We start from the raw sequence: 23,197 nt of genomic DNA, 5'->3' as shown, positions 1-23,197 counted from the left end.
GTTTTTCCCGGGGTATGGAAGAGGAAACTCCTTCTGCGTTCATTTCTGACCAATGAGAGAACAGCTGGTTCGCGCATGGCATTTGTTAACAGCTTTGAACCGCTACAGACGGTTGCCTTGTGAACACAAACGCCACAAACAAAAAACGAAACAACTGTATCGATTTACACCCTGAATCGGAACAAAACAAACGGGCCACAGGTCTGAAAGCACCCTAAAACCCACTTAGTGAATGTTTAAAAGACACTTGGTGGATGCTGAATATTTGATGTTTGATTGTGTTTAAACTGACCTTTGACCTCTCTCACATGTTGCAGGTGAAGAGGAGCTGCCATGTTGGCCTCCTACTTCCTCCCATCAATCCTCCTCATCTTCCTCCTCCTCCCTCCTCCTTCGCACCCCGTGGATGCCGTGGTGAAGCGGGTGAGGCTGGAGGGCTCCCCCTTGTCTCACTTGCTGCTGGACCCTGGGGAGGGACGTCTGTATGTGGGCGGAGTCGACCACCTCTATCAGCTGACCACTGACCTGGAGGTGATGTCACATGTGAAGACAGGCCCTCGGCTGGACTCCCCGGACTGCCTCCCTCCAATTGTTCCTCAGGATTGCCACTCGGCCATGTCCACGCACAATCACAACAAGCTGCTGCTGATGGAGGAGGGGCAGGGGGCGGAGCCAGGGAGCCTGATCGTCTGTGGCTCTCTCTACCAAGGAATATGTGATAAGAGGTAACTCACAGTTTCTTCATTTATTTTCTGCCTTTTTTTTCAGCAGTGCTTAAATGCACCATATTTTCTGGACTATAAGCCGCACCTGCATATAGGTCGCATCCGCTCTATTTAAAAAAAATAAAAAAAAGATATACAAGCCGCACCTGCATACAGGTCGCATCCGCTTTATTTAAAAAAAATAAAAAATAAAAAAAAGATATACAAGCCGCACCTGCATACAGGTCGCATCCGCTTTATTTAAAAAAAATAAAAAATAAAAAAAAGATATACAAGCCGCACCTGCATACAGGTCGCATCCGCTTTATTAAAAAAAAAAAAAAGATATGCAAGCCACAGATATTTATGTTGTTAGATTAGATATTTACTACATGTACAGAACGATTTTGAACTGTAAATGATGTACATGTTTGTACATAAATAGATCCTTTCCTAACAGTGTCTTTTAACACGGCAGCAACTTTGCTGATTAAAATCGACAGAACCAAGAGAAAATAACCCGTATTTATTTCTATTTATCTTTCTATTCTGTCTTAGTTTTGATTCTAATTCCGGTTAGAGCGGCCCGATCGGTGGAAGAAAAATCCACAGAATAGCCGCACCTTTGTATACGCCGCATGGTTCAAAACCTATAAAAAAAGTAGCGGCTTATAGTCCAGAAAATACGGTATTTAATACTCGTATTTAATATGAATACATATCTAGAATGGTCAGAATTAATTGGACACTCTTCTGGTAACTAAAGGACACTGTATCTGATATCAGTTTCGAAAGACACATCAATGAAGACCTGTCAAACAGTTTCTGGTGGACCAGACTGCTGGATGAGATCGCCATGCCAGGCTGCTCTTGATTGTGTGTCTTCTGTTTCTTTGCAGGAGTCTATCCAACATCTCGGAGCTCATTTATCAGACTTCCAACCCAGTTGACACTCAGTACGTCGCTGCCAACGATCCACGAGTCTCCACCGTGGGTGTGGTAATAACCACGAAGGGCAAGGCGGAAGGAGGCGGGGCCGGGGGCGTGCTGCGTCTGATGCTGGTTGGTCGAGGCTACACCAGCAAAGGTCCTGGTGACATCCCGCCAATCACCTCGCGCCGCCTGTTCCCCGTGGTTCCACCTCGCAGGGCTTTTGCACAGGAGGAAGAACTTGGAAAACTGGTGGTAGGAAGTTACTCTGAGTACAACAACCACTTTGTGAAAGCTGTGGCTCACAAAAGCCACGTCTACTTCCTGTTCTCCCGGCGGGACATGTGGCACAAGAAGGAGTACCGAACCTACGCCTCCAGGCTCTGCGCGTCCGATCGCAGCTTCTACTCGTACGTGGAGGTGCCGCTGTCCTGCACCGGCGGCTACAACCTGGCACAAGGAGTCTGGCTGGGGAACCACTCCGCAGACGCAGCCCTGTTCATCGTCATGTCAGCCGGGCAGGCATCCACGCCCGTGGCAACCAGTCGTTCTGCGCTCTGTGTTTACGGGATGGCAGAGCTGGACGCTATGATGCGGCAAGCACAAGAAGTGTGTTATACTGAGGGAGGACGAGGTGGAGGCGGACAGGAAGAGGCCTACATCGAGTACGCTGTGTCATCCAAGTGTCTCAAGCTGCCGAAGGTAAAGCTGCCGCCGCGGTCGTTAGTTTGGGATGCTGCAGCCAGTTCAGTCCGCTTTAAAGGGTCAGTTCACAACAAAAGCCCCTCAGGTGGCCTTTCAGAAGAGGTCCAGTAGTTCAAGTCACACCGGGAGAGTCAGTCTAGTTCTACCAAAAACTGCACCTGTACGGAGCAGAAGCAGGACTTTACTTCACTTCACTTTATTAATTTGTCCCTTGAAGTGCGATTAGGTTTGCAGCAGATATAATTATTCAGCACACATTCATCATACAGCCATGTTCAGACATAAAAACATACATGATGTGAGCAAAGAAAAACTACATCAGATGCATCAAGCTCATAGCCCACAGAACACAAAGGAGGGAGAAACAATAAAAAGCGAGACTACCAATCAGCATAAATAATTTTAAATACATTTCAACAGCACAGGTGGCAGCATGGACCAGGTTCTAAACCACAGTGCCACAATTACCTCCTCTTCTCTGCAGCGTTCAAAGCCTTAATGGAGAGAGGCTCAAAGGAAAATTTGTATCTATTTTTTGTAGCTGGCGGAACAGTTATGCGAAGGCCAGAGTGAAGAAGCTTATATTCTTGGTTAAGAGGGTGAATCATCCCTGCGAATGGACTTTGCTTTCTTAAGCACCTGAGAATTAAAAATAAATAAATAAATAAAAAAGGACCACACCTCCATGAGAACCAGATCCAGACCCAGTGAGGGGGGACATCTGACTGGACCTCCATCAGAACCAGATCCAGGACCAGCAATCCAGACACACAGCAGCTTAACTGAAGGGTTGGTTCAGGTACCAGGTCCAGCAACTGCCACCGTGGGGGTGACTGGGTCTTGTTCTGGGAGGTGACTGAGGCCCAGATCCACTACCCATGGGGCATTGCTGTGACGTAGTGCCTCCCTGTCCCATATACTTGTCCAGGTTTCCCCAGTCCCATCCTTGGGGGCACTGGTTCTCATGGTACCATGGTCTGATTGCGTGTGTGTACAGCTGTAAATGTCATCCTGGATTAGATATATGTCATAAATATATAAATGGAACAGTTTGTGATGGCATTTTTAGACGTGATGACAAATGCAGCTGCACTAGTCTGAAATATCTGGGTCTTAGTCCAGGAAAACAACCACCCCCAGCGTGTTTTTGACGTTTACATTACACATACGTGTGTGTGTGGGGGGGGGGTTAGATTAGGGTCAGTGTGTCCACCCTGAATGGACATCAGCGTCCTCGTGAGGATAGCAGTGTTAGCATGAGCTTTTGTGTGTGTGTGTGTGTGTGTGTGTGTGTGTGTGTGTGTGTGTGTGTGTGTGTGTGTGTGTGTGTGTGTGGATTATCTTCATCAGCTGGACCGATCATCCGACAGCTGTCAGTCAAGCACACACACACAGACGTGACCCACATATGACACGCACAGATTAAAGTTTGTGTGCATGAAAACAGCTGTAAAAGTGACGTAAACTTGTGTGCACACTTACGCTGCGGTCACACTGTAGCCGCGTGGCTGGTTCTGATTCTGGTTCAGTTCTGCTCTGGTTCTGGTTCAGTTCTGCTCTGGTTCTGGTCCAGTTCTGGTATGATGGTACAGGTCTTTGTGCATACGTGCAGCTCCTGTAGTCCAGAGTGGTTTGATCAGTATAAAGATCCAGGCACAGCAGCCACTAACCAATACTTCTTCAGATTAATCGATCGATTATTTTTAGATTAATCTAACGATGATTTTTTTCCCCTCTTGATTCATCTTTCTGTTAAATGCCAAAAAATAATACATTTTCCAATTCTCACAACTTTTTACTTAAACAAAATACATTTCGCACATAAACCAAAGCCGAAGTGTCTCAGGGCTCATTTGGTTCATTCAGAACAATCTCCATAAATATAACTTATTCAAAAGAAAAATCCATAATTTTAACATAAATTCTGCCCAAAGTTGTAAGTCTGAATGGTTTTCCATCATAAGCGTTGATCACGTTGAATAAGTTTATAATCTTAAATTATCTTTTACCAGCTGATAGAACAAAGAGGGATGTTTATTAACCAACTGTTATATTGACAGAGAGCACAAACATAACATTAATAGAAATCAATATTGTTTCATTTTAACCCAAACAGGCTGGAATACTTTGCAGCAATTAGCCACTAGCGTCATCGTTTATTCTCTACACACGAAAGTGATCACGCCACGACTTACACTTGAAAACTATAAAACAACAAACTAATGCCTTGTCACTTAATAATAAGGTAGATGCATATATTGTCGACCGTTGTCACGTTGAGGTTTGAGAACCAGGATGTTTTCTGTGGAGATGCTCACGCAAAGCGGTTGTGCTGCTGTGATACGTAATTTAGACTACACAGCATCCAGAGCAACATTTTGTTGGGTTTCTCCCTGAAAAAGTCCCAAACCTGATGCTCCAATCCACTTTAAAGAGGTAGAACTTTCATTATATTTATGTTTGCTGCTTGTACTCGCCGTTGTCAGGGTGTTGTGTAAAAGTGACATGCAACGCATCAACGCTCTTTATGCACATGGATGTATTTACGTAATCGACGTAATCGATTACATCCACATGGCGTTGCAGCTCTAGATCCAGGTGGCGGTAGCGACGGTGGGACGCTGCTGCGACTCATCTGGGTCGTGGAAACTCCTGGATGGAAGAGAAACGTCCTGAAGAACAAAAAACAGGACGTTTCCTTTGAGAGATAATTGGAATTACACAAAGAGATCCTCAGATGAACAAGATCTTAGAACTTTTGTCACTGTTTTATTGTTTACATTATAAAAATAAAGCTAGAAAGGTCAAAATTATGCATGAAATCCAGAATACCCTCATGATCGAGCATAAGTAGATGCTCCTTCAGCAGGAACTCTCAGTAGACGGTTCCTGTCTTCTTCATCAGAGTCTCATGGTTCTGGAGGAGTTCTGGTCCGTTCTTCTTTCCATCGTTGCTTCAGGTCATTGAGGTTTTAGGACGTTCACGTCTACACAGCTCTCTGAAGGTCCACAGCATATCAACCAGGTTCAGGTCTAGAAAGAGTCCAGAACCTGGACTCTTTTGTTTTCCATAATTCTGGTGAAGATCTGCTGCTGTGTGTGGGATAATTTCCTGTCACATGACCCAGTTTCAGCCAGTTTTCACTTGTCAGAGTGATGTTGATCCAGATCCATGTTGTTTTTAGACAGAATATGTTTTCTCCTGGAAACTCTTTCAAAGAAACATACTGGTTCAGTTTTCTTCTAGTCCAGCTGTCATGGACATCTGCCATGATCAGTGAGACCTGTAGACTCTGACATGGAGCTGTTGCTGATCTGAGGTTGTGTTTGTCTCATACTAAGATCCACATGTTAAAGATTGACAAGATTCTGATCTTAGACAAGGAGACGATGAGCAGATGTTTAATGTTTAGACAAAAGCCCTGAAGTAATCAGTAGCTTCGTCCAGACGGTGAAACAAGTGCCTCCAGATACTTCACTGCCCCTCCCTTTGTGTGCAGGACTCCCTCTCCGAGTACCCCTGCGGGGGGGAACACACCCCCAACCCCATCGCCAGCGCTGTGCCCCTCCAGGCCACACCCACTATCACTCTCTCCACCCAGCTGACAGCTGTCACCGTGGCAACCGAGGCCGGTCACACTATCGCCTTCTTGGGAGACCGAGAGGGACAACTGCACAAGGTAACACACACACACACCTGCACACGCGCATCAGGCTAAATGACCTGTCATTCAGGGACGCATCACTTTGACCCTCGGAGCTCAAAATAAAGACCGAACAGAACAAATCACTGTTGTCTTAGAGAAAATGTGTCGACGCATCCATCCATCCATCCATCCATCCATCCATCCATCCATCCATCCATCCATCCATCCATCGTTGGACATGACTGAAAGGCGTCCAGGAGACGTCCTAACTAGATGAACCACCTCAACGGTCTCCTCTGGATGTGGAGGAGCAGTGACTCAGAGTCTCTCTGAGGGAGAGTCCAGCCTCCCTGCAGAGGAACCTCGTCCATCTTCAGTCACTACCCAGAGTTCCATAGGTGAGGGGAGGGACGTGGATCCACCAGTGAACAGAGTCTCAGGTCTCTCTCTTCACCACAACAGACCAGAAGAATCCACATTACTGCAGACATCTGTTCCAACCGGTGCTGTTCAGCGACCGGATCTGTTTCAGGTCCTGAATAAAACATATCGGTAAATTAGGAAGTACTGGTTGTGTAAGGCATCGTTTTGGCTACACACACACACACACACACACACACACACACACACACACACACACACACACACACACACACACACACACACACACACACAGCAGAAGGCTATCGCCCGCAGCAACAGTGTCTGCGTTGGTGTGTGTGACAGGTGTTTAGCTTGTGGCGGTGAGTTTTGGTGGAGGGAGTCTGCTGAGAGCACGCTCAAAAAGCAGTTGCTGATTGGTTATTGGTCTCCCAGGTGCATTGTGGGTAAGGCTTAAGCAGGGCGGCCCTGAAGCCGTGTGTGTGTGTGTGTGTGTGTGTGTGTGTGTGTGTGTGTGTGTGTGTGTGTGTGTGTGTGTGTGTGTGTGTGTGTGTGTGTGTGTGTGTGTGTGTGTGTGTGTGTGTGTGTGTGGTACCTGGTACTTTAATCTTACACAAGACCACGCCCTTTTTTTGGGTGAAACCTGGAGGCAGTGGCTCAGGTGGTCGAGCACTTGGTCCAATGATGCAAGGATTGGTGGTTTGAACCCGCTCCCCAGTCATCTGCTGTTGTGTCCTTGGGCAACACACTTCCCCCTCCTTGCCTCCAGTGAGTCCTCGCTGGTGTGGGAATGTTCTGGTGGTCGTTGGTGCTGATTGGTTGTCACGTTTCCATCACACTGCACCAGGCAGCTGCGGCTACACCTGGAGTTACCACCACCAGGTATGAATGAGGAGTGAATGAGTAATGAGTGCTTTGAGTGTCCAAGGAAAGCACGATAAAAATCAAATCCATTATTATTATTACTATTATTATTAAAACATCAATCCAATCTGTTAGGTGGTAAGTTCAACTGTTGAAGTGTTTGCTAATGTAAAGGTAAGAGATGAGTGGACAGAGTACTTTGTAGCTGACCTGGATCATGTGACCTGTCAGAAAACCTGTCAGAGGTGAAGGGGATGAGCTCAGCTTTAGTAGAGCTAAGCTTTACAACTTGGTTACCAAGTCACTTGAAAACAGCTTCAAGTAGCTAAAGTAATGACAGAGGCTCATTGGCTTTAACCAAATGTTAATCAAGAGACCACACTCCCAAGTACAACCCCAGTTATGTTAAATGTAAATACAAACAGATCAAAATAACCCATCAACCCATAGAACATGAACACCAGATCAGAACTTGAAAGTGAGACGATTCAAAGTTTCATGCTTAATATTAGTCCTATCAACACATCTGTAAACAGCTGGATCACGGTGATGTTTATGGTTGTGGAGCATCTCCTATTCTTCTAACATCCATCTGCAAACATTGGGAGGTGAGGAGACCAGCGGTGAAGTTTTAGGACAGGAATCTCCTGTTCTGGTCTGGTGCAGGATTCCAGCTGCTCAACACTTCACTGCTGGTAGTTTTGGTTTCATGATGCTGCAGGACACGGCCTCCATGGTTTCAGGAAGACTTTCATTATTTGATTGATCACTGATTGACCACTGATGAAGATCTTTCCTCAGAACATTTCTGATGATCTTTTGTTCAGGGAAGACGGCGGTGTTTCTGGGGGGTGTTCACATGCCTTCTCCTCTGCTTGATGGAGCTGTAAGCTGCATTTGTGGACGGTACGGTGGACTGTGTCCCAGAGATCTCTGGAAGTGCTCCTCGGTCCGGATAGGGATCTCCAGGACAGAATCATGTCTGGTTTTAATGCAGAGCTGCCTGAGGACCAGAACACCACCAGATTCCTCCTGAAACCCTGTAGATGGAGATTGATTTTCAGTCTTCAGTTTTACGTTGGATGCAATTAGTCTCAGATTGGTAAACATCTATCCATCTTCACATCTGCAAAGGTTCTGCCTGCCTGAAATGTGACTGAGCTGTTGATAATCACCTGTGTGCTGGTGGTCGTTAACCCGAGTCAGATCCATCCTCCCTGTCATTAATTTGGTTCGGTCCTCCAGTGGATGCCTTTCCTGACTCAGGTCTCTGTGGTGTCAGTCTCACGGGCTCCTGCCCCCCAGTGGTTAGATTATGATGCTGCAGCAGAGCAACAGTCACCAGCGTTCAACAGAACAACCTTCCCCTGTCCATTCAGTCCGCTGCCATCAAAGTGGACCAACACTGACACCTAGTGGTCAGAGGAGTCATGGCTCGACACCGATGCTGCTGTGACCTCACAGAGGAAACCTGCAGATGAAATAAACCATCAATAAAATAGACGCCAGGTATCAGCACCGACTGCTGCACCCACATTTATTCAGTTCCAACTGATTGTGGCTCCTCATTGAAGTTGCACTCTGACCAGCAGACAGGTCTTTAACTACAGAATGCTCCTTTAGGTCCGAATCGTTCTTGCGGGCTTGTATTTGTCTTCAGATCCACGACCACCAGAGGATTTCACCTTTCATTCAGAAAATACACGTCATTAAACAAGTTCATGTTAAGGTTTGAACGTGGTCTGAGGGGGAGGGTTCAGGATCCATCAGACCTCCTCAGACTCTTTCAGGTGGAACAAGGAAGAAGCTAATCCACCTGTGTGTTTCAGGTGTTGGTGCGCTCCAATCGTTCAGGTGACCGGTACGCCAGCGAGGTGGTGGACAGAGGCAGCGCCGTCAGCGCCGACCTCCTCCTGGACCGGAACCAGCAGCACATCTACGTTTTAACCAGTGACAGAGTGAGACGCTGCACCTGTTTCCTGTCCTCCTCTCCCATCGTCATGTTCTCCTCTTCTTCCTTCCTGTCCCCCTTTCCCTCCTTCATGTCCTCTTCTCCTCCTCTCTCTTCGTCCTGTCCTCTCCCTCTTTCCTGTCCTTCTCTCTCTCCTTCCTGTCCTCTTCTTCCTCCTTCTGCAACAACCTTTTCTCTTCCTGTTTCAGTTGTCCAAGCTTCCTACTTCGTCCTGTGAGACCCAGAAGGACTGCCGGTCCTGCCTGTCCATCAGAGACCCGTACTGTGGCTGGTGTGTCCTGGAGGGACGGTAGGTCAACCCAGCAGAACTCTAGGAGGCTGATCTGAGCAGGACCAGCACCTCTCATGAGCCCTAACTTGACCAAACCGGGCTCTATCTACTGAGAGACGGAACCAGCGCTCTTGCAGCCTTCTCGTAACTCACGAGACTTCACTAGCCCTGTTTCTTGGGCATCAACAGCCGGGACGTCGGTACTCCTCGGGCTCTTGAGCCTCCAGTCACGTTAGACCTGACCAGAGGCGTTATTTCATCAATCCTTCAACAGAATTAAGGTTTTATTGTGAAAGTCTGCCCTCGGCCTGTTTTATTGATGGTGGAATGTTTTTGGTCCCCAGGTGTTCCCGCAGACACGAGTGTCAGCGCCACCAGCTGGCAAACCATTGGATCTGGAGTTTTGAACCCACCAATCAGTGCGTGACGGTGCAGCGTCTATGGCCAGCCAATCAGAGCAAAGAGGAACAGACACAGGTATGCAGCAGCTGAGCTTGGGTCGCTGGATACGTTCGTCAGAAAGTAGTGTTTGAAATCTGAGAGATCATCGCTGGAGTATCGTGTTGGTTGCCTGGCAACATGGATGGAGACTTATGGCCCTTTTCCACTAGTACCACCTCAGCTCGCTTCTACTCGCCACGCCCCTGTCTTGCGCTTTTCCACTATGGGCTGAGGCGGGTGGAGCCGTGCCAAGCAGATACTTTTTCTGTAACCATTCTGCCGAGGTTCTAACCGGGCTGAGCCGGCACAATATCTGGTCATCACCCTCCACGCCACTGATTGGTCGGGGGGCGGGGCCGTCAGACGTTTGAATCAGGAAGCGGGAGTCAGCGCGAGAACGACTGCCGACTGGCGGCGATTTTATTATAAAGCGCAAACGTCTTTTTGGTGATCCAACTCTGAGGTGCAGATGTTCATAAACCTGGTGGCTGACGAGAGAATTAAAAAAGGGATGTAGACGGGCTGTTCTCTTCTCAGCCGCTCGCGGCTCCAGCTGATTTCTGATCAGCGCCGACATGAACAAAGCGGTTGCGCAATCGAGTACGTCACAGTAGCTTCACCCCAACCTGCCCACTTCTCCCCTGGCTGTGGAAAAACAAACGAGGACAAAACGGGTAGAGCCGGGATGAGGCGTGACGAGCCGAGTCGGGCTGAGTAAGTACTAGTGGAAAAGCGCCAATAGATCCAGCAGCTGAACATCAGGGGTTCGGAGCTGCTCCTTCATTGTCTCATGTCCAGGATTAAGCTGTCCTGACCCACATCTGCTAGTCCAAAGACCTGCGTCCAACTCCATCGCCTGACATCCATGTAGAGATGCTGGAGTACAGGATATGATCCCAGCCATGACTTTAAAACCAAGAGGCTCCTGCTGCCTCCTGTCGGCCACAAACACACAACCCCACTAACCCACAAACTCATGCACCCGCTGTATCTCATGCTCAAGTCGATACAGTGATCAGAGGGAAACACGCATCGTCCTTTCTTGTTCTGTTTCCTCTTGCTCTTCATCCCTGACTTCACATCTTCAACTCTTCTGTATTTGAGGTCACTGGACGGCTAAACTGCCGCTTTCACACCTCAGATTGTCATGGTAACCATGATAAATCCTTCAGGTAACATGCAAGCATGTTCTGTTCTGTCCCAGGCCCGGGCCAATACAGATGTTCTGAGTAAATGCAGAGGGTTGATAGCATCCAACATAAAACCTAAACCAAACTAAACATGTAAAGCCAGACTTCATAGGGATCGGTGTAGGCCTGGGTCAGGCCCGGTCAACAACGACCTACAGGGTGATGATCAGCTACTGATGGTGGAAGAAGAGGAAGAAGGCGTGGCCAGGGTTTCCGTTGTCCGGTAATTGCCGGACTTTGTCCGGTAAAATATGCCGAAGTCCGGTATTTTATAATCTCTCCGGTCAAAATGTCTGGTGAAAATACAGTATTTTCACCGGACATTTTGACCTGACTAAAGTCCCCGGGAGTACCGCGGAGGGACACGCCGACTCCGAGCCTCGGTGCCGGTGTTGTGCCAAAAAGTGATTTCCTGCCAGAATCTGATTTCTTCTGATTTGTGGCCGCGGGAGCGCGCACAGCAGCCCGTTGAGCGAGAGCACTAAATCGTCAGATTTTCAGATTCTGAAGCTCAAGAATGAGTTCAAGTCATATTTAAGCAGAAACAACTTTTCTTTAACTGTATTTGGCCTTCAATCAATTTTTGGCAGGTAAAATTACGCATTTTCAGGGGAGAAATCAGATTCTGGCAGGCAATCACTTTTTGGCAGGACACCGGGAGCCGGGAGGAAGCGGAGCTGCAGCGCCGACATCCACGTGTGCGTTGATTTATGGTTCCGCGACGCAGAGCCTACGGCGTAGATTATGCGTCGCCGCGTACCTTACGCCGTAGGTTACGCGCAAGCTTCTGCAATATTTATTTATTTTTTGAAGTTACGCTCGCGAGTCAATTGACGGGACTTATTTTATTTTAAATACCCTGTTTTTCAATAAAAATACTATTAAATGACTTGCATTGATATCGTACTACTGCATATGATTTATTTTTAACCTCAATAAATTCATATATAGCCTATGTGACCGGAATTTCAAACATTTGTCCGGTAAATTGAAACCCTGCCGGTCACATTGTCCGGTGCCAATTTTTTCTAGCGGAAACACTGGGCGTGGCCGTAGATTGTTAGAAACAAATTATACTGTTTATAAGTCTATTTTCATATTTTCTGGCTGCTGTTTATTTACATTCTATTTACTAAAAAATCATACATAAATACTGTATATTTCTGCTGCTAATTCAGTTACATCTGCCTTTTTGCACTACTTATTATATATATATATATATATATATATATATATATATATATATATATATACATATATATATATATATATATATATATATGTATATATGTATATATATATATATATTATAGTATATGCTACTAATTGTAGCATATACTTTATATCAGTATATATGTTTAAAGTTAGGTGTTAGTGTTGGGACATGTTGTATCTGTTGTGCCTGAGCACTTCCGCAGTTTTCATCGCAGGGGAATGTCTGGATGTGAAGAAGTGACAATAAAGCCGACTTTGACCTAACAGAGAGAAAAGAGGAAAAGCAGGATGAGCAGGAAGTAGAGACTTTACATGTTGGGGCGATGAGAGAGCTGGTTGACGATGTCCAGGTGACCAGGTGGACAGGTGGACAGGTAGCGGGGCCTGAAGCCCAAGAGCAGGGTTCAAGATGTTCTCTCACCGTGTAGATGGAAGGAGAGGTGTGGGAGGAGTTATCTAGAAGGAGGAGCTTGTGAAAAACATTCTGGAGGTGAAAAGAGTGTCAAAGTGATGAGGCAAGAAAATGAAGGAGTGATGATCAGCGATGGTGCTGGCTGATTCTGGAGGGAGGTAGACGGAGTGATGGAGAGCATCCCCACAGATGAAACAGTGGTGATGGACATGTTGGAGAAGACAACAGAGGTGATGAGGAGGTGATGGGCAGGTTTGGTGTCCAGGACAGGAACACAGGAATGGTTGTGGTGAACACTTTCTTCCAGAAGAAACATAAGGTGACTTATAAGGGTGGAGGTAGGAGGCGATGTAGTAGATGATGTAACCTGAGGACGGTGGTGGATGAGGAGGATGAGGAGGACAAAGACAGAAGAAGGAAGAGTGTTGTGACTTTCAGAGGAGTGGGGACAGAGCTAGGATGGTCAGGAGGAGCTTCCAGGTAACTGGACAACTACAACTAATGTGATTGGGGAGACAGAGAGGAGAGTACTTTGTGTGTCATCCAGCAGGAAAGGAGAAAGGAAACTGGTGGAATGAGGATGTGAAGGAGCATGCATGGAGAAAGAGGTTTGCTAAGAAGAAGTGGGAAACTGATGGGACTGCAGAGAGTGGACAGGAATGCAGGGAGACACAGTGTAACGTGAAGGTATACTGGCAAAGATCAAACTAAGGAGGTATGATGCTTTGGATGTTAGGTTGGACAACAAGGACGGAGAGATTGATTCATACAGGTTGGAGAAGCAGAGAGATAAAAATGGAAAGACCTGCAGCAGACTAGAGTGATGAAGGGATGGAAATGTGTTGACAAGTGCCAGAAGTGTGATGAGAACATGGAAAGAGAACTTTGAAGAGTTGATGAATGAGGAACATGGAAGAGTAGAAGAGGTGGCCGTTGTGGACCAGGAAGTAGCAAAGATCAGTCAGACTGAAGTGAGGAGGACATTGAAGAGGATTAAGTTTGTCCTGATGATGCACTTGTGGAGGTGTGGAAGTGTCTGGGAGAGGTGGGACAGAGGTTCTGACTTGGACATTCAACACGGTGTGCTGGTGTAACTACGAAGGATAAAGTTAACATGGATCACAGCAGAAAAGTCAAGGTGGATTCAGAAATCCTGTACGAATAAACTGATTTAAAGCTGAATAGAGACCCTGAGAGCACGACTCAGACAATACCAGAACTCTAGGAAAAAAAAAAACCTGTGACTGTATCTTTGTCTCCCAGGTAACGCTGTCAGTACTCCGGCTTCCTGATCTCAGAGGGGCGGAGTCTCTTTCCTGTGTCTTCGGGCTTCTCCCACCTCAGCCTGCCCTTGTGATGGGGGCTAATGTCACCTGTCAGTCACCTGCACCGGAGCTTCTCCCAGCCATTCCCCCAGAAGGTGGTGAGTAGAAGGGGGTACGCCCGCCGATAGGGGGGGACAAACGGGTCTGTTGTCCCGGGCCCAGGGTAGGGTGGGGGGCCCAGAACTGAATTTTTTTTTTATTTATTTATTTTTTATTCTCATTAAATTATGGAATCATTTTTCAAAATGTCTCAAAATATGCCTATTTGTGGAAAAAATATGTAGTATTTGAGTTACATAAAAGCTTGTTATTTGTTTTCTTCCTAATTGTCCTTGTGGTCAAGAACCCCCAACACAAAAATGGTTTGGCCGCTGATCAAAATTTGATGTTATCATTTAATTCAACCATTAGAATGGTCAAAATGTCCGGTCAGCACAAGTCCGGTGCTCAGAAAAGAAGAGAAAAGAGAAGAAGAAAAGAAGAAAATAGAGGCCTCATAGATTCTCTACACAAATATTTTAAAAAGGTGGTGACGGTGAAGCTGTAATTATTAAAGTCAGAGTAGAGCAAGGTAAGAAACAGCGCAGCCAACGTTTACCAACCTTGTAACTTAACCTAACTGGCTAGCTCTAATGTTAACGTCCATTAGCTTGTATAAAAACCTGAAGAGCAGAGGGAGAGGAGAGGAAGAGGAGAAGGAGAGATCCGGGCACAGGGGGGCCCATCTTAGATTATTTTGTCCGGGGCCCAGGCAAGACTGTCAGCTGGCCTGGAAGGGGGTTCTGTCCAATGCCCATCAGTCTTGTAACCTTTCACACTTGTAGATAGATAATTGTCCAAAGAAACGTCCGGTGTGTTCAAAGGAGTGTTTAGTGTAAGCAGCCGGTGTAGCGAGGACCATCTATTGGGTTAAGAGAATCATTTAGTAGGTGTAGAGGATCGTTTTGTGGATGTAGATGATTGTCTACTGGATGTAGAGGAATGTCTAATGGTGTGTGGAGGAATGTCTATTGTCTAGTGTTTCGAGAATGTTTCACTTCTCTGTGCACTGTGATACTCACATGTGATACTTGGTACATACCTGTCTTAACTGCTAAGTTGCTGCTGCTCTTACAACTTCCCAGCTGCTCCCCAGCTTCCACCTGTACGCTGTGGTTCTGTGGGAAGTCATGAAAAGTTCTTTATCCCCAATATCTCTATGAAAGCCTAAGGGCTAATCCCAATACACCCCCTACTTTCTACCACTAGCCCTCACTCACTACCACTAGCCCTAAAAATGAGTAGGGCCCTTGTAATCATCCCTAGGGATTGGGACACCACTTGCTACGTCACTGTGTGGTTTACGTTCCGGTACGTAAGCGACTGCGTAGTTACGTTTGCACATACATCACACCATATCAGGAAGCCGAGAGCTAAAAGCTGTTTTAATTTCCGCTGTAGCGCTGTTAATGTGCCACTTTATTAAGTTTTAATATTTTTTCAGGCGTAAAAGTAACCGTTAAGATCCCCAACCTGGGCTCAGTTTATCCAAATAATGCCTGTTAAGAAATTTGCTCCGATGTTTTCGGGATGAGAGCAGCCTGCCGGCTCGGGAGCTGATTTATGGTTCCGCGTTAAATCGACGCAGAGCCTTCGGCGTACAGCGCGCATCGCCGCGTAACCTACGCCGTAGGGTCTGTGTTGGTGTAACGCGGAACCATAGCTCAGCCTTTATCCTGGCAAGGTCTGAAGAAGACTTTGCAACAACGGGCAAGCGAGTGATTATGTACATTCATTGAGTGAATATTATGAAAGTAAAATATATATTTCTCGCTAGAAATGTAATCAAAACGCATTTTTATGCAGAAACTAACTCAAAATATTGATTTTATTCACTAAAAAATAAGAAATGTCTGCCATGTTTTTTTTTTTAATTCAGTCTGAAAATGACTGAAATTTTTCTAGCCCTCAGTCGCAAAGTCAGCATCTGAAAACCCTCGCTCTGTAGGGCCAGATTCATACTCACTACCCCTCGTTTTCCCCACCAGCCCTACATGCAAAGAGGAATTGGGACACCACTACCCTCACGGGAACGTGCAAAATTTAGGGGTAGGGCTGAAAAGTAGGGGTAGGGGGTGTATTGGGACTGGGTTTGAGAAGTTGTGCTTCAACAGAGCTTAGATGCCAAATCCTAAGAATGTTTATCCGTGTGTTGTCCGACTAAAATGGGTATTTAAAATCTCCCAACATCTGGACCACTCGGCAACCTAAAGAACTTGCTGTTCACTGAGTAAATGTTGAAACAGATGACACCTACACCTGTCTCGTGTCCCTCCAGATCACATGATCCTGCCTGTGTCGCTCATGTTTGGCGATGTGGTGGTAACCACAGGAAACATGACCTTCTATGACTGTGGAGCCGTGAGCCGACTGAACCAGACGTCCCAGTAAGACATCCACTAACACGTTCAACATCGTCCTGCGGGCATCAGCATCATCGCAGAGGAAGACCATAATGATGCTGCTGTTTTTCAGGTGTCTGGCATGCGTCAGCAGCGTGTGGAGGTGTAACTGGTGTCCTCTGGATCAACTCTGCACTCACAACCACAGCTGTCCAAAGCAGAACATTATCCTGAACCAGAGAGTGAGACGTCTGTCCAGTTGTCTGTCAGTCTGAATGTCTGTACCTGTCTGTCTGACTGACTGCCTCCTTCCCATTCATTCACAGGATTCTCCTGGTCCCACTTCCTGTCCTCTGGTGTTCTCCCTGAAGAGTTCTGCCTTAGTGCCCATGGGTCTGAGCACCACTCTGGTTCTGCAGGGACGGAACCTGGACATTTACACGGTGAGCATGTTTGTAGAGGGAACATGATGTGGGTTGGAGTTGGAACACAAGTGAGGAGCTGGTTTCTGGGGGAGTGTTTGCATCTGGAAGGTTCAGAGAAACCCGGAGGGCGTTCCCGGCACAGGCCATCCAAGTGAGCACCGCAGCCTTCATGGCGCGGCTCTCCAACCTGGCAGCTGTGTTAGGAGGGGTGATACGGGGGAGCCAGGGAAGGCGTTCAATAATGAGGGAGGTGTATTTATCATTGTGTGCATGTGTGTGTGTGTGGGTGTTTGTATGAGCGGTAAGTCTGTGAACTTTGCCCAGATCTACTCCTCAGCCATCGTCCTTGATGTTATCAGACGGTTCGGTACAGTTCTGATCCAGGTCCACAGGTATCCTGGGGGGAAGGGGAGGGCTAGTGGCAGCAGAGTTTTGTTTTCATTCATCCAGGGAGATTGAGACTAGACCGGCCCGCCAAGCTGCTCTGTCAAGGTCAGATTGTAGAATCAACAATTGCATTTGGTTCAGGCTGACTCCAGTATTTCTCCGTCTGCCTTCAGTCTGTCCAGTTCATCTCAATGGCGACTCCAAACATACGAATTTGTGAATTCCCGCCAAGCCGAGCTTCCAAGTTCTCCAAGGTCTTTTCCATCCTACCAATGAGTTCCAAAACCGCAGCTAGCCTGCGATTCTGTTCAAGAATCACATCCAGCTTGCGATTTTGCTCCCCCAACGTTTGAGTCTGAGTTTTTGGTCTCACAGCTTATCCCTTCAGTCACGTCAGGCAGCTCTGAAAGGACCAGAATAGCTGTCGAGATTTTCCAAATTTGTTGATATGCCAGGTAACCAGCTCCAAAAAAGCAGAAATCCTGTTATCAGAAATTCAATTATGAAAGCATCTTCAACATCCTCGACCGACAGTATGGACAGACACACAATCCTCCACGTCTCCCAGGAGTCCATCGTGTATCCAGCACGTCAGGGCAAGAGGGCTCCCCTCTTCTCGTCGAGAAAATTTGGTCAATTGTGCTGAGAGACCAGCCAACCAATTCAATGATTTTGGAAAGTTTCGGAGGATGTGAAAAGAGAGGCTCCAATAGAATGACAAGACCGCACAAGACAGAGAGCAGCAGTAGGGCAGATAGGGAGGGAGTGGGAGAAGAAAAGCGTCTGCCTTCGCCGAGAGCAGGAAGTGAACCTGAAACTCAGCTTAGACCCACCTGAGACCAACCAACCTGATTGTAACAGACTGTGACGGTTTATGACTCCTTCTCACATCTGTGGAGCCCGAATCTTAAGTCGCAGACTCAGATATTTGGGATCTTTGTGTCACTGAATCTTATAATCAGCAGCAGTGTGTGGAATCAGCCCAACACACTACAAACATCCTGGAAAAGCACAACTAACCACACAAGACTAAAGACTCGGGTTACACAGGTTTAACCTGTTTGTGTGTGTGTCTGCAGGATGAAGCTCAGTATGTGTGTGTCATCGAGATCAAAGGAGTGCAGTTCAACCTGACGGCTGCCGTGGAGAAAACACATGACAACACTTACATCTTCACCTGCCAAAGCCACCAGGTAATGCACTCTCCTGTGCTCCGATACCTTCAGAGCAGGAACCGTGGACCCGCTCTGACCCGTCTATGTGTCTGTAGTTCCAGTACGCTATCAGTCAGCTGCAGTACTCGGCTCCTGTGTACCTGCGGAGAGGACTCAGACGCGTGGACGCCTCACCTGGACTCAGACGTAAGAACCTCACCTCTTAGTCTCTGTTTGGGCCAGGACTTCATAGGCAGGTTTCAGGCAGAACCAGGGGCCGGATTCACCGAAATGTTCTTAAGAAACGATCTTAAGAAATGTGTTAAGATCTAAAATTAAGAAGTTCATAAGAGAGTTCTTAAGTGCAATTCCTCAATATTTTCTTAGGAACCGTCTTAAGAACTGTCATTTTTTACGAATTTCTTATTTTTCCTACTTAAGAACTTCTTAAAATATGGCTGTATCCGAAATGGCATACTAAGTACTACATGCTACATACTGCATCAGTATGTACTGTATACTGCATACTAAATGAAGGATTCAGTAGCCGCTCCAGCAGATCGTTCACACGGCAGTAGCAGCCAAGTATCCCAGAATTATTTTATATTATATTACATTATTATTATTATTCACTACACCGATGCATCGCTCCATAATATTGCGGGTCTTTGTTTGTGCATGTGCAAATGTGTTGAAAAAGGTGATATTAGAGGCTTACTTTTTCACGGAAGAAATTTTAAGACAAGGTCAGGTCAAGGTTGTCTTATAGTTAAGAAAAAAGTCAAGAACAAATTTGAGAACTTCTATTTCAAGAATACCATTTATTCTTAAGTTTTTTCTAAAGAAGAAACTTAAGAGGAAAGTTGAGAAAATACTTAAGAACTTTTTTGGAGAATATGAATTCTCCTTTTTCTTCTTAAGACTGAACTTAAGAAAAAAATGACACTTAAGAAGATTTTTTTTCTTAAGAATGTTTTGTGAATCCGGCCCCTGGTCGGGTTCATGGAGTTACCAGGGTTCCCACCAGAGTGGAGGTCCAGCTGTGCCGTGCTGGCGCTGTGAATCGCAGTCATTCTAGAACGGCAGACTAGAGGCCACCCAGAAGACATCGGTGCTCAGCTACGTCAAGGACCTGCAGGTCTGGATCCAGACCTGCAGGTCCTCTACTGACCATTAAGGGAGGTGGAGGTAGCAGAGGTTAAAGTGTTGAGGTTCTCTTTGGGACCAGGATGGACAGGATCAGGAATGAGGACATCGGAGGGACAGCACTTGTTAGGGGTTTGGAGAGACAGGCCAGACTGAGATGGTTTGGACGTGTCCAGAGGCGGGCTGGTCAGTTTATTGAGGAAAGGATGCTAAAGTGGCTGCCTGGTAGGGGGTCTAGAGCAGTGATTCCCAACCTGTGGGCCGCGGAGGTATTGCAAGTGGGTCGCCAAATCATTTCCAAAAAAGTATGATATTTTTGGGGGGAGGGGAATATAATTATATAAAAATATACAGAATAATGTTTTAAATGTTAAAACTCAGTTATGTTTAAAATGATATTAAAAATGTTTAAATATTATTTTCATTATTTTGTTTTGATTTCCTTCAAGTATTAGACATGTGACAAGCAAATGAGCGATAGGAACTTTTGTTGTTATTGGTCGGACCACTTTGCAGCGGGACTGCATTGTACTTGACTTATTTACGTTTGATGCTGATACCTGAAACTGGAGTATAAAGATGGATAGCTGGCTAGCAACAGGGGGAATTAAAAAGTTCGGAGGTGGGCCGCGAACATTTTTGAGACATAAAAGTGGGCCCTAAGTTGGAAAAGGTTGGGAACCACTGGTCTAGAGGAAGACGTAGATGGAGACGGATGATTCACTGTGGTGACCCCTGAAGGGAGCACCCGAAAGGAGAAGAAGACTTTCCTTTACTCTGATCTGATCATTTTTATACTTTTTTTTTAGAGTTTTGCTGGGATCTCACACGTGTTTATTTTATTTAGATTTATCCACGTTAACCTGCTCCTTACTGAGATAAACTGATTCTGAATTAAGCGTGATTTTGGGGCAGCCCTCTCACAGAGCAGCGCTTTGACCGTACTTGTTTTCGTCTCTTCAATATCCAGTCCAGCTGTACGACTGCTCCGCCGGCCAATCAGATTGCTCGCAGTGTAGGGCGGTGCCAGAGGAGTACGGCTGTGTGTGGTGTCAAGGAAGCCCCACCTCCGGCTGTGTCTACAACCAATCATGTCCCGGTGTCCCTGCAGACATCTGTCCGCCTCCTTACATCACACAGGTGAGTCCACTGACGGGGCGTCTGTCTGCGGAAACCCTGTTACCATGGAAACATAAGCCTATGCATGTCTGCAGGTGATGCCGGTCTCTGGGCCTCTGGAGGGTGGAGTCCTGGTGACCATCACTGGGTCCAACCTGGGCATGAGGTACCAGGACGTGGTGGGCGGTGTCACCGTGGCAGGGGTTCAGTGTGTGCCTCAGCCTGAAGGATACTTGATTTCCACCAGGTAACGCTAATACCTGAACATCCTCACCACACACACTTCCTGTGACTGCCGACACAAAGCAGTTCACCTGCAGAACAGCAAACCCTCCCAGCATCTGCTTGAGTCTACGCTGCCACACATCAACACCTGTGATCTTCAGAGGTTCAGGTGTGGTCATCCAGAAGTTTCTATGATCCAAAAGGCAAGGCAGGTTTATTTGTATAGCACAATTCACCAACAAGGTGATTCAGAACTCTGATCAGACAACCTGAGACAACCACCAACAGCCAGTCATCCGTTACATGAAGATAACTGGCTGAAACGCTTTGCATTGTCCTGTAGTGGTGTGTTCAGGGTCTCAAGATTAGGGCGGGGAACAAGAACAGCTCGACAGTAAAGGGTTTCTCCACTGCCTTTATGAGCACTCAATTTTAACACCTATGATAAAGGTTTCACGAAACACCAAACAGTGCTATATGAATACTTTACTATTTACTATGTGAGGCTGAGCAGTTTAAAGGTCTGGTTTTTGATTTGGTCCTGGTCTGAGGTGGCTAGAGGTGAACTCTGAAGATGACCACTAGTGACCAGTCAGTTAATGGCTGATGTCACTGATCGGTGTGTTTGGTGTTGACGGCAGTCTGAAGCATTGAGTCATCAACAGAGGACACATAAATATATATAGTACATGAACACACCACAAGAACACACCACCAGGCGCCGGACAAACTCAAACAGTTCAGGCCAGCATGAATGTCAGTTGAACTAAACTGGTTCAATGGAGATGTGAACTCCAGCTTCACCTTTTGGATAACTCCTGTGAAAACATTGTACATTTATTTTGGCTTTTTCCTTTTTACCAGATGACGCTATTTTCGTTTTTTTTACCTTTGAGATATATATATGTATATATATATATATATATATATATATATATATATATATATATATATATATATATATATATATATATATATATATATATATATATATATATATACACCGTATTTTCTGGACTATAAGCCACACCTGCATATAAGCCGCATCCGCTCTATTTAAAAAAAAAGATATGCAAGCCGCAGATATTTATGTTGTTAGATTAGATATTTACTACATGTACAGAAGGATTTTGAACTGTAAATGATGTACATGTGTGTACCTAAATAGATCCTTTCCTAACAGTGTCTTTTAACACGGCAGCAACTTAGATTAAAACGGGACAGAACCAAGAGAAAATAACCGGTATTTATTTATCTATTTATCTGTTTGAAATCTGCTTCTACCTACTTCTATCTGCTAAAGAAGAAGTAGCATATTCTTCTTTGCATATATTTTGTCTTAGTTTTGATTCTAATTCCGGTTAGAGCACCCCCGAGCGGTGGTAGAAAAATCCACAGAATAGCTGCACCTTTGTATAAGCCGCATGGTTGAAAACCTAGGAAAAAGGTAGCGGCTTATAGTCCAGAAAATATGATATATATAACAATTAGTACCCTAGTTAGCAAAATCTGTTGCAGTCAGATATAAAAGCATTTTTATCTTGCAGAAAATGTTAGGCTTATTGTGTGTCGGTGTGTGTGTCTTCTTTCAGTCCTCTTTAACTGTCTGATCAAACATATTTTATAAAAAAACCTGATTCTGTCAGAGACAACTAAAATCACTGCCCTGAAGACATTCATGGTACAGTGTGTGCTGTATGGTTAGGTGGTGTGTTCTGGTAAGTCAGTGAATGTGTGTTGTTACAATAATGGCAGACTTGCAAAAAAAGACAGATTTAAACAAAGTGCAGCGATAGAAAAGAAAGTAATGGACACAAGCACTTTTTATGCACACACACACTCATGTCTCTCCTGTGTCTCTCATGTTTGTAGGATTGTGTGTGAGCTTCAGCCCAGTGGGAACCAGAGGGAGGGGCCTATCTTTGTCACCGTAGGAACTACTCCACCTGGCAAGTCGACACAGATTTTCAGATATCAGGTAAGACTGAATCCTGGCTCTCCAGATGTTGAAGTGGATCTGGTCTCAGGAGACTGCTTCTGGTCCACAAAATACATGGTCCAGTCCGTCGTTCAGCCCTGATTGTTCTCAAAGCAAAGACAGAACAGGACTCCAGGTTCTTCAGTTTAATTTTTTAAGTTCCTCAGAATAAAACATCTGTGTCAGTCATTATCAGCTGAGACATGTCTCTTTGACAAAAAGGGCTCAGTGGGGTTCAATCTAGCTTAGTCCTGCTTACTCTCGGTTAATTTAAGTTCAGAAATGTTCTCAGGATTTCAGATTGGATGCTTTTGGTTCTTTGGGT

At 45.9% G+C, this 23,197-nt stretch overlaps 1 protein-coding gene across 2 annotated transcripts in view; it reads left to right on the top strand.

Moving 5' to 3' along the window:
• The window catches only part of plxnb3 (plexin B3), an 88,274-nt gene that overhangs the window by 47,161 nt on the left and 17,916 nt on the right, over window positions 1–23,197 (top strand). For both annotated transcript variants that reach the window (XM_061735716.1, XM_061735717.1), the window contains 15 exons: window positions 318–725; window positions 1,604–2,336; window positions 5,840–6,019; window positions 9,061–9,189; window positions 9,392–9,492; window positions 9,819–9,951; window positions 13,996–14,155; window positions 16,375–16,483; window positions 16,572–16,680; window positions 16,765–16,881; window positions 18,330–18,443; window positions 18,521–18,611; window positions 20,521–20,690; window positions 20,765–20,916; window positions 22,767–22,872. In XM_061735716.1, the coding sequence (XP_061591700.1) occupies window positions 334–725; window positions 1,604–2,336; window positions 5,840–6,019; window positions 9,061–9,189; window positions 9,392–9,492; window positions 9,819–9,951; window positions 13,996–14,155; window positions 16,375–16,483; window positions 16,572–16,680; window positions 16,765–16,881; window positions 18,330–18,443; window positions 18,521–18,611; window positions 20,521–20,690; window positions 20,765–20,916; window positions 22,767–22,872 (2,796 nt within the window). In that variant the 5' untranslated portion in view covers window positions 318–333. The remainder of the gene's footprint in view (window positions 1–317; window positions 726–1,603; window positions 2,337–5,839; window positions 6,020–9,060; window positions 9,190–9,391; window positions 9,493–9,818; window positions 9,952–13,995; window positions 14,156–16,374; window positions 16,484–16,571; window positions 16,681–16,764; window positions 16,882–18,329; window positions 18,444–18,520; window positions 18,612–20,520; window positions 20,691–20,764; window positions 20,917–22,766; window positions 22,873–23,197) is intronic.

Source organism: Cololabis saira, chromosome 12, assembly GCF_033807715.1.
Source record: "Cololabis saira isolate AMF1-May2022 chromosome 12, fColSai1.1, whole genome shotgun sequence".
Classification (NCBI taxonomy): Eukaryota; Metazoa; Chordata; class Actinopteri; order Beloniformes; family Belonidae; genus Cololabis; species Cololabis saira.
Note: the sequence above shows the minus strand (reverse complement) of the source record. Positions and strands in the feature narration are given on the sequence as shown.